The sequence below is a fragment of the Typopeltis vanoorti genome, chromosome 23 (genome assembly GCF_054136105.1).
Source record: "Typopeltis vanoorti isolate ZY-2024b chromosome 23, IOZ_Tvanoo_1.0, whole genome shotgun sequence".
In the NCBI taxonomy this organism is placed as follows: Eukaryota; Metazoa; Arthropoda; class Arachnida; order Uropygi; family Thelyphonidae; genus Typopeltis; species Typopeltis vanoorti.
In genome coordinates this window covers 54560906-54573309 of record NC_143571.1, presented here as the reverse complement: position 1 = coordinate 54573309, position 12404 = coordinate 54560906, and the positions used below count along the sequence as shown (strand labels likewise).

The 12404-nt window shown below is 36.0% G+C and overlaps 1 protein-coding gene across 1 annotated transcript in view; it reads right to left on the bottom strand.

The window, feature by feature from the left end:
* Positions 1–2446: 2446 nt before the first annotated feature.
* The window catches only part of LOC150093864 (ATP synthase peripheral stalk subunit F6, mitochondrial-like), a 35939-nt gene continuing 25981 nt past the window's right edge, over positions 2447–12404 (bottom strand). The window contains exon 4 of the mRNA XM_090412769.1: positions 2447–2592. Coding sequence (XP_090268895.1) covers positions 2546–2592 — 47 coding nt within the window. The 3' untranslated portion in view covers positions 2447–2545. The remainder of the gene's footprint in view (positions 2593–12404) is intronic.

Sequence of the window (12404 nt, the reverse complement as noted above, 5' to 3'; positions counted from 1 at the left end):
GAGCCCTGGGTTGCATGCTATGTTTGGCATGCATGCCAAGGGTTCCCTACCCCTGGTCTGTAGCAATTAGCAGAATTCATTCCAGCTCAGTGAAGCCTATAAATGCATGCAAAGAATTGACATTATCTCTTACAGGATTGATTGCTTGGAATAATTAGACCTTCAAATGCAGGAGTTTGCAGTTTGGATAATAGATGAAACAGCAAGCACTGGAATAGTTAGTTTTCGAATGTTGGGTAGATGGTTTAGTGTTCAGATAAATGATGAAACTACAAATAACATTTGCAAGTGTTAGATCAGATGTCATATTACACACTGTATTAAAATGTGATTATCACTTTCTTGTTGTAACATCAATGCACAGATATTACTTAAGTAATATCTCACATATACACCACTAATAGGCTCTAAATTCTGTAACTTCAAGCGTGGTGGGGAGGAATGATATTAAAAAAAAAAAAAAAAATTTCAATCCAAGTGAATTTAGAGTATTATTGGATTAGAAGGAAGGTCAGTTGCATAAAAGTGAAATACATGAATAAAATAATTAAATTTCTTTAGAACTATTACTCTTTATTAAAGTTCTCCTGATACATGTTAAAATCACTCAAAATTACAGTAATTGCCTTTATCGTAAAATCTAGTACTGTTGCAAATGTTTAAAATAAGAGGCAGACCAGAAAGTTTTTTTTTAACTTTGAAATTTCTCTGCTTATACACAGTATTTTTTGTTGGTTTAAGTTCTTCAGATCAACTTTTGGAAGCCTGTATTGCATCAGCTGCTTTCAGAGCATATTAGAAATAAAGTCCTGAATACTTTAAAAACAATTTGCCCTTCAACAATCCAACATATTACTAATGTAGGACATGTATAAATTCTTCACCGACAACAGATGTACAGCTCTTATTTTTGGCTGTAGCTGTAATGACACCATTTAAATTTGCACTTGATCAATTATTGGTCATGATGATACAAGTTAAAAAAAGAGCACAGTCAACTTATTGAAATAATTTCAATCTCCTACAGCTGACTCTCAGTATACCAAACTATTGAAAAGCCTTATAGGTATAATGCTATACTAAAACTATTTGCTATAACAAATTATTCCTGTGATCTTTATTAGTTATAGTGAGAGCCATTTGTTTGGAGAAATGATTAAAGAATAACCAACTTTCAGGTAATTGCCCTACAACTCAATTATGTTTACACCTTTTCAGCTCGAGAATAAAATTTCAATAATTTTATAAATATGTTTTTTTTTTAGTAAATTAAATAAATACTCTATTAATATTGATTCTTGTGCATTCAGATTTCCATATATTTCTCCACAATCTTTCTATTCCCTTCCCTCCATGAAATAAAATTACTCCCATAATCACACTGCACTTCTGTTTATAAGACATGTATTTTCTATGTAGTTTTATTTCAGAATATCTTTGAAGTACATTCGCTTCTCACCAAACATTGCTGTGGTCAAAATACTATTAAACAGTCGCAGCCCAAACATCCTAGATATTACATTTCATATTTGTGAATCAGTAGAGTAGATGCATATCCACTGTTTCTGTGTTTAAGAAATCTATTAATGAGAAATGAAAATTTATCCAAGAATATTTATAGCACAGTTTCTCACAATGACTATAAATTCAGGAAATGGGCATCCAAAGGTCTTGGATGTTCTGTAGACTAAGTTCTTATTGCAAGTTTACTTACATTGATACTACCACTGCTTGATACATTTATCATCATGGGTTTGCCTAAGTTCTTGTTGAACATTAATCACTGAATCAAACTTTGCATAAAACATGCCACACTTTTAGTTGTTTGCTCTTTACTGATAGAATAAGATGGTATACATGAACAATTTTAACTTAGATTAAGTAATTCTATAGCTACAATTGGGTTTGAAAAGCATGCATTTAAAATAATTTAATAGTTACCAGTGTTGCAAATAAACAGGGCTTCTAGAAAAGTTTGGAGTAATACAGAACTGTTGACTTTTCAGAAGTTACATGTTGAAATAAGTATCAGGATGCTCCCATTTTAGAATGATAGTTACTGAGATGGGTCATAAGATTTCATATTAGGTTTCTCTGACTAGTGATGTGCTAATATTTATTAGGCTTAACTTATCTATTGATTATAAACTGTATTGCAATAACAAAAGAGAAGATATCTAAAAAATATATTGCACACAGTCTTGCTCTGACACAATGGAGGTGTAGTATTAGAATATTTTATTTACTATAAAAATGAATTTAAATAAAATTTTTCTTTTCTCAAATACATCGTGTTTTTTCCCTTTTTAGGCATTTCCATATGCCACTGCTCTTGGAATTAGTCACCTGGAATTTGAAAATGAATCCCCAGCTTACTGTGTAATTATACATTTGTATATATATATGCCATTGTTTCGTTTGTATATAGACTTATGTAGCATTCATATTATAGATAATAAAGCTACTTTATTTTCTTAACAGCTGTGGAATGAACTACATTAATTTCCTGTACACTATATTCTTACACATTCATTGACCTTACACATTATTTTTTTTCTTTTGCTTCCAAAGATATAGGATCAAGTTCAGGATCTGGAAAAAAAAATTCAACCAATTAATCACCCATAAAGCAACAATTCCTATTCTGAAAATATACCAAATTAATCCATTTTATAATTAAATATTATACTCTACAATATCTCTAGGTAATTACATTATATGCATCTATCTATCTATCTATATGTTAGGAGGAGAGCACTGGATTTGGTCTCATGGTATCAGTTGCTGGATGGGAAGCATTAAAAAATAATTAAATGTGTCCCTAGAATTTTCCTAACTAACATCATTCTTATTCACACTATAAGATACAAACCAGAAGAGGTACAAGTAATGTATGGAAAGCTAAGATTTTACTACAAGTAAAAGAAAGAATGAACGTAAACAATAACTACTGAATACAGGTGACAGATGCAGAAAAGATTGTTCGACTAATATTAGTGTGTCCATTCAACCAAGATCTATCACCTGATGTGTTTAACATGAGGCTCAATGCTACTTCCACAATGGATGAAGAAACTCAGCTGCAAGTGGAAGTACTAGAACTGTTTCAACAGTTGAATAAAAATTCAGCAATAAGGGTAATAATCCTGTTGCATAAAGAATGGTGTAAAGACTGATATATCTAACTATCAACCTATAACTATTTCTGAAGAAGCAGTTGAGAGTTTGGAAACCAGTAAGAGCTTGCATACAGAAATAGGTTGAAAGACAATCTATACTTTGCAATGAACAGCATGGGGTTACTAAGAGAAGGTCATGTTTGAATAACTTGCTCGCATTTTATTATTACAATGTTACAGCTGAATTAGACAAAGGGGATGGATATACCACGGAACTCTATTACATTGGAGGATGTGAGATTGGGTTAAACCAGGGATCGGCAATCAGCCCAAACGTGCATTTTTGGTGGCCCATAAAAGGTTAATCACACTTACGTAACACGTAACCTTATGCTGAGTTATTTAAATAATACATTTAATTTATTATTAAATAATAAATTAAAAATAATTTTATACCCATACTTCGTGATATCGCCATGCAAATTGGCACGAGTCAATCGTGTGAGTCATCACGAGTAGGGATAACCAGGCGACTTCATCTGACGAAAACCAAGATTTTGGCGCACTTTTTCAGTCGAGTTCCTGGTCCGTATTTTAATAACATCAACTATTATTTTCAGAGGATATATATTTCTTAAAATTAATTTCAAAACTGGGTTCAGAAAAACATAAAATCGCAGATGAAGATTTAATGATGATTGGAACAGTAAGCACTTCTTTATTGAAAATGAGGATAATCCCCTTTGTCTTATTTGTCATAAAACTATTGCTGTTATGAAAGAATATAATATCAGATGTCATTACAAGAATATCGTACTTTATCTCATAATCTCAAACTTTAAATATTTCTGTGTTTTTTAAGATTGATATAATAAAATTGATAACTTAAAAATTTTTTTTTTCACTCACTATTTTCTCTTAATTAAACCTTGCAGCCCAATTATTAAAAATAAAAGTTGAATGTGGCCTGCAAGTCTGAAAAGGTTGCTGACCCCTGGGTTACACTATTAGCTTGGATAAGAGGATGGCTGACTGCTAGATATCAAAAAGTAGTATATTGGAAGGTATATACCAGTGGTGTATACCTCAGGTATCAATCCTTGATCCACTGTTATTTAATCTTGATATTAATGACTAATAATGCAGAGATAGGAAGAGTAATCAGGAATGCAAATGACATGCATTTGAATAGGCTAGAAATGCAGGGTGTGTGAAAATGATTGTCAGCTTAATGTTAGTTTATGTCATAACCAATAGAATCAACTGCTCCAGATCTTCCTTAGTTTCTGCTGAGTTATATCATCTGCATATCTTAAATTATTTATTTTTCTGCCACCAATCTTAATTCCAGCTGGATCGTTGTCTAAATCAGCCATTTTCATAATATATTCACTATAAATATTAATAAGATAGGGCAACAGTGTACAACCCTGCCGCATCCCTTTTTCCAAAGACTGTTTTTACTGAAGCTTCTTGGTTGTCATACAGTTCTCTTATCAAGAGAATTAGATGTTCAGGTATTCCCAGTGATCTCATTACAAGCCACAGTCTGTTGTGATCTATGCAATCAAAAGCTTTGTTATAATCAATAAAAAAGATGAATACTTCCTTCTGAAATTCTCTTGTTCTTTCCATAATCCATCTCATGCTTGCTAACTGGTCTAGTTCCTCCACCTCTTCTAAAGCCTGCCTGTTCTTATGGCATTTCTCTATTCACATATGGCCCCAACCTTTGTTGGATCACTTTTAGCATAATTTTACTCTCATGTGAAATTAAAGCGATGGTTCTGTAATTCTCACAATTTCCATGATTAGATTTTTTTGGAACTGGGTTGAATACTGATGTTTTCCAATCTCTAGACCAGTATATTTTCTTCCAAAGCTGTTGACAAATTTGTCAACATCTCTGGATTCCCTGTAGGTGTCATGTAATAATAATAATAATAATAATAATATATTCACTAATTCATTCCCAGTTGCTCTCAATAATTCCACTGACACACCATCAGCTCCATTGCTGATCACTTTTCATTATCACGGATTCCTCAGTAAATACTCTCCTTTCAAATTCTTCTTCAATATTATTATCTTTCTTGTACAAATCATTTACATACTCCTTCCATCTTTTTTCACTGCTTTTCTCAGACATTTATCTGAATTACTTTTTGCAATTCCTAACCTAGGAATAAACTTCCCTGTAAAATCATTTATTTTTTTAAACAGATCTCTTGTTCTACCCATAGGGTAGATTAAGTTTACATTATTAATTTCCTATCAACAATTTTCCTCCAAATTAGTGTATTACTTGTGAGCACTCCAATACTGTCATAACTAACATTTCATTCATCTAAGGCAGCGATTCTTAACTGGTGGGCCCCAGTCTTGGGGGGGGGGGGGTGGAAAATTTATAGAACATTTCTAGTTTTTTTATATTTTGAAATCTCTTAAAATAATTAGTTTTTGCTCTTGATTTTACTTTGTTACAAACTTGTATCGTTTTGTATTAGTAATCTGAATTATGCAGTTTAATGCAGTAGTTTCTTTTGTGGTAGCTCCACAAGTCAACTTTTTGCTGCTGGTAACACTCCAAGGTGACATCTACCTACTGTTCATGTGAAAGAAGCGATTCTCTGAAGTTTTAAACAATACTAGTATGAATGCATAGAACTTAACGTTGTTAAGTGCTACTTGAGTGCAATTACTTTTCGAAACTTTCAATGCTGTAATACTGATTTGTTATTTCTTAAAATTTATCCATTATAAAATGAGCAAACAAAGAACATTTGATTTCCTAAATCAAATAAATTTCTTAAAGTTTTTACAGTAATATTTAAGTAAAGTTGATTTCTGTTTAGTTATGATTTTTTTTTGTAATCATTATAATCAGTAAGTAAAACCACTATTTTTTTTTTAAAAGTTTAATTATTACGATGTTACTACAAACTAGGGGGAGGGGGTCGTGAAAATATTTTAGGGTACTTAGGGACTGCAACTACTAAAAGGTTAAGAATCACTGCTCTAAGGCACTTCTGACTGAATCAATCCACCTAGACCTTGGTCTTCCTCCAAATCTTGGCATCAAACACCTGTTTTGCTAACCTTTCCTCACCCATTCTATTTAAGTGGCCATATCACTTTAGATTAGTTCTGGATATGCATTCTTGAATGATAACAATGTCAAGTTCCTTACTAATATAATTTTTAATGTGATTCTGCCACTAATGCTATCTGCTCACTCCTCTCATATCTGTGGTTTCTAGTCTCTGATCAAGTGTTCTGTTTCTAACCCAACTCTCAGAACCATAATTTAAAACTAGTTTGAACACTGTTTTGTATACTGCTAGCTTGGTGTTTTCGCTAATTTCTCTCGTATTCCATATAATTTTATTCAACTGACTCCTCACCATACCATCTTTTCTTCTGTTGTCTATTCCAAATGTAATTTGCAATCTTCACTAAAAACATTATGCCTAAATAGCTGAAATTGAAGAAGGCTCCACAGAGGTCTCCATAATAATACACTTTTTTTGTTGTTGGTTTGTTTCCCATAGCTATAAAGCCTGCCAAGTTCTAAATTTCCAAACAAGCATTTCTAAAAAATTTCTGAGCAGACAGGATTTGTGTTTATTTTTTAATTATGGAGTGAAGCAACTAAGGTTATGAGGCCAGTATACTATGTTTAAATGGTATGTCGTCTGGCCAGTTTGTTTTGTGTGGATAAAACGTCCAAGGAAAATCTTTGCTGACTTTTCATCAAAGGCCTAAAATGTGGAAAGGCAGCAGGAGTAGATGATATTCGACCATAAATGGTCAAGTATGGAGGTATAAAAGTCTTACAGAGGCTACACTGCATAGTTCAGAAGGCCTGGACAGAGAGACGAATTCTGGATGATTGGAGTCGAGCTCTCAAAGTAACCATATATAAAAAAGGAAATAAAACTGAATGTGAGAATTAGAGATATTTCTCTACTGAGAGTTCTGTTCACGGTAAGATTTATGCAAGTATACTTGAAAAACAATTGAGGATTGTGGAAAAAAAACTTGTTGAAGAACAAGCTGGATTTAGGCCAAATAGAGGCCGTCAAGATCAGATCTTCACTTTACAACAAATAGCTGAGAAATCATGGAATATAACAAAGATCTGTATTTAAGTTTTGTAGATCTGGAAGAGAATTTTAATAAACAAGAATATTAAAATAGATGTTAGAGTTGGAATAGTTAAAGCAACAGTTTGGAGTATTGCAAGTTATGGAAGTGAGTCATGGACACTCAGAAAGAGAGATATGGAAAGAATTAATGCATTGGAAATGTGGTGTTATAGAAAGATGGAAAAGATTAGCTATACAGAGAGAATATCAAATCAAGAAGTTTTAAGAAGAGTTGGGATGGAAAGAACACTGCTCAAGAATATTATGCAAAGAAAGAACAGATTTGCAGGACATCTTCTGAGAGGTTCTTCAGGACACCTGACAAGAACTATATTACAAGAGAAAGTTGAGGGGAAGAGAAGACGTGGAAGACCAACTAGAGACTACTAGATGCTACCGGACGATGACGGCGAGATCTGAAAAAGGCATATGACAAGGCGCCAAGAGAGAAGCTATTCAATATGCTACAGTTATGTTGTCGATGGGGCATTATATCAAGCAATCCTTAGTCTTTATTTGAGTTGTAAGTCAGCAGTTAGAATTGAAGGAAGTACAGGAAGATGGTTTAATGTTAAATCTGGTGTCAGACTGTTGGATCCTACTTCTCAATCTATACTTTGGATCCGACATGTATATCACTACGATGTTCTTAACTAATTGATAAGTTGTAAGTTGATTTCTAATTCAAATATAAAGAAAATTTATATTTAAAGACTGCACCACTTTATATCTGAATTAGTTCAAGAAGTGAAGATAAACCAACTCTCAACTACCCTTCCTTTATATGTTGTTACTATATATACTGGCCGAGAATATTTAACTTACTTAATTTACCCGCTTTGGTTCGAATATTTTATGAATGGTGCAGTAAAAGAGATTCAGGCAAAATACAACTTTTGATTAACAAAAACAAACATTTAATTTTAGAATCACAAATTTTACACTTAAGATCAAATCACTAATTAAGTTATTATAAACACTTCAGCCTTTCTGATAATACTGTCATACAAACTCAGACAATGGTAAATTTGTTATCTCTAATACAGTCTTCTCACAGTTCCTTAAGTTCCAAATACAATAAAATCTACAGTAACCTCTTCACAAACAAACATCTTTAATTTTACACTTCAGCTAATTCTCCGCAATAGTTACTGTTAGTATAGGGAAATTCTAGGATGAAACTCACACACTTCTCTGTATAGGAATATTAATGGTTGGAATAATCTTACCGATAATCTTCTTTCTTCATCAACTTACACACAAACACTTTTTATGACCGTAAACATTTTATGCAGTATATAGCACTCATTAAAATAAATCTTCTAAGCAATAACTGAATTAATCATCAATCACAATACACATAAACAAACGTTCTTGCATGAAGTACTACTGATCACTCATGAATTAAGGCAATAAACAATAATTCCTTATCTTGAGGTTTTATATGCACAGTTGTTCATTCCTCCTGCATTCAAATAATTCTTTAGGCACTATAATTCTAAACACAGCTGACGGTAAACTTCAATTTTACAGCCTCTACTATTCTCTAGTAACTTCGTGTTTTGCTTCAAGGTTCCGTATGTCCTTGAAAGGTCAGCGCTGAAATTAAATCTCAACTCAAGTATCACTAGTCTATTTAATGGTCTCTCAGCGGTTTTCCGTAGCTATAATTGTTATTCTACAACTTATTAGCTAACTGCTTCTCGACTAGTAGACTTAAATTAGATGCTTGAGTGACTTGCTGACTCTCTAATATCGCACTCTGATTCCCCGAATGCTGAATACTCCGATTCCAACCGAATGCCAATTCTCTCTCTCTATGTTTCCTATCTATATCCTTCTCTCAATATTTTCAGCGTTCCTCGCTTATATATCCGTTTTTCCCGCCTAAATTTCTCTCGTGATCTCTTTAACTAAAACTCTTTTCAATAAACTTTCAACATTCTCCTCATGCACTGTTCCAAACTCGTGCTCGCTTACTTACATATGTCTCCATGACAACAAAACATAATAAAATTGAGCTATTGCATAACGTTAAACTTCTACAAATAGGAATAAATAGAGAATATTTACATTTCAATTAATGCACAGTTAAATTATCAAATACAAGTTCTTATAATATTAATATAGTAATAAAATAAATAAATAAATAAAGGGGTGCTTAAGGGTCAAAGCTGTATAACTGAGAGGAGACCTCCACATAGCCTTTAAAGGAATGCGGAGAACCGACCAGGGCTTCTGACCTAATGTCCAATCCTCACCTTCTCGTGGTGCACCCTGTTGGGTATCTACTTTGATACTGAACGAACGAGGATGGGCTGGCAATTTGGGATTTAGCCGACCAAATTGTATTCTTATTGGTTAAACCAAAATAAAAAATGATGGTACAACGTGACAAAATTTCATGCCGGCTGGGGAGTCGCCCGGTTAAACAAGGCCCCCGTTGTTTTTGCCAGGGAACCAGGGCGAACAGCGAAAAGTCAGCTACTGGAACAAATCTGAAAACAAACCCCAACTCAACATCACCAGAGTTAAAGATCGGTACTATCAACGTAAGAAGCCTGAATGGCAAAGAAATGGAGCTAGCTGAGGAATTAGATAAGTACCAGATCGACATAATAGGGGTGACTGAAACAAAAAAGACCAAAACTGGTGAGATCTTTCTGAGCAATAAATACAAAATGTTATATTCAGGCAATAACAATCAAGGAAAAGAAGGAGTAGCCATAGTATTCAACACAAAATACGAGGCTAATCTTTTGGGGGGGGGGGGGGGTGGGGGGGGGGGGGGGTGGGGGGGGGGGGGGGTGGGGGGGGGGGGGGGTGGGGGGGGGGGGGGGTGGGGGGGGGGGGGGGTGGGGGGGGGGGGGGGTGGGGGGGGGGGGGGGTGGGGGGGGGGGGGGGTGGGGGGGGGGGGGGGTGGGGGGGGGGGGGGGTGGGGGGGGGGGGGGGTGGGGGGGGGGGGGGGTGGGGGGGGGGGGGGGTGGGGGGGGGGGGGGGTGGGGGGGGGGGGGGGTGGGGGGGGGGGGGGGTGGGGGGGGGGGGGGGTGGGGGGGGGGGGGGGTGGGGGGGGGGGGGGGTGGGGGGGGGGGGGGGTGGGGGGGGGGGGGGGTGGGGGGGGGGGGGGGTGGGGGGGGGGGGGGGTGGGGGGGGGGGGGGGTGGGGGGGGGGGGGGGTGGGGGGGGGGGGGGGTGGGGGGGGGGGGGGGTGGGGGGGGGGGGGGGTGGGGGGGGGGGGGGGTGGGGGGGGGGGGGGGTGGACATTATGAAGGAATGTGGTATTAGACCTGATATCAAAATTGGAGATGTTAATGTCAGCTCTTTGCTTTATGCAGATGATGTTATACTTCTAAATAAATCCACTACAAGTCTGCAAGATTCTCTGACTAAATTGAATAGCTGTTGTAATAGATATGGTATGAAGGTCAGCAATAAAAAGACAAAGACAATGAAAATAGGCAGAATCATTGAAAATGTCAACTGTGTTGTGAATGGAGAACCTGTGGAACAAGTAAAACATTTCAGCTACTTAGGCACAATTTTTACTGAAGATGGTAAACTAAATATAGAAATAGACAACAGAATCAGCAAAGCTGGTATCGTGGGAAGTCAATTGAATAAATTCATATGGAATAAGAAAGAAATTAGTCGGAACACTAAATTAGCTGTATAGAAGACTGTGTTCAAACCAATTTTAACTTATGGATCTGAGAGCTGGGTCAGAAGTAAAACACTTGACCAAAGACTAGAGACCACAGATATGAGAGTCCTGAGAAAGATTAGAGGCGTGAACAGATGGCATCAATGGCAATATCATATTAAAAATGAGGATATTAGGAAAGAACTTGACATTGTCAGCATCCAGGAATGCGTTAGCAGAGCTAATCTCAGATGGTATGGTCACTTAAATAGAATGGGAGAGGAAAGATTAGCAAAACAAGTGTTCTCTGCCAGGTTGGCAGGAAAACGACCCAGAGGAAAACCAAGATATAGGTGGATTGATACGGTACAAAGTGCCTTAGACGATAGAAATATAAGATCTGATAATGTTGGAGTCTTGGCAAGTAACAGACTGATTTGGAGGAAAATTGTAGATAGGAAGTTAGTAATGATGTAATTTTTTCATGTAGTACTGTCATATCCTGTACACCCCTTGAGGGTACATGGCAGGAATTTGATGATGATGATGATAATAAAACTGATAACTTAAAAATTTTTTTTTTTCACTCACTATTTTCTCTTAATTAAATGCTTGCGGCCCGATTATTAAAAATAAAAGTTGAATGTGGCCTGCAAGTCTGAAAAGGTTGCTGACCCCTGGGTTACACTATTAGCTTGGATAAGAGGATGGCTGACTGCTAGATATCAAAAAGTAGTATATTGGAAGGTATATACCAGTGGTGTATACCTCAGGTATCAATCCTTGATCCACTGTTATTTAATCTTGATATTAATGACTAATAATGCAGAGATAGTAAGAGTAATCAGGAATGCAAATGACATGCATTTGAATAGGCTAGAAATGCAGGGTGTGTGAAAATGATTGTCAGTTTAATGTTAGTTTATGTCATAACCAATAGAATCAACTGCTCCAGATCTTCCTTAGTTTCTGCTGAGTTATATCATCTGCATATCTTAAATTATTTATTTTTCTGCCACCAATCTTAATTCCAGCTGGATCGTTGTCTAAATCAGCCATTTTCATAATATATTCACTATAAATATTAAAAAGATAGGGCAACAGTGTACAACCCTGCTGCATCCCTTTTTCCAAAGACTGTTTTTACTGAAGCTTCTTGGTTGTCATACAGTTCTCTTATCAAGAGAATTAGATGTTCAGGTATTCCCAGTGATCTCATTACAAGCCACAGTCTGTTGTGATCTATGCAATCAAAAGCTTTGTTATAATCAATAAAAAAGACGAATACTTCCTTCTGAAATTCTCTTGTTCTTTCCATAATCCATCTCATGCTTGCTAACTGGTCTAGTTCCTCCACCTCTCCAAAAGCCTGCCTGTTCTTATGGCATTTCTCTATTCACATATGGCCCCAACCTTTGTTGGATCACTTTTAGCATAATTTTACTTTCATGTGAAATTAAAGCGATGGTTCTGTAATTCTCACAATTTCTAGGATTAG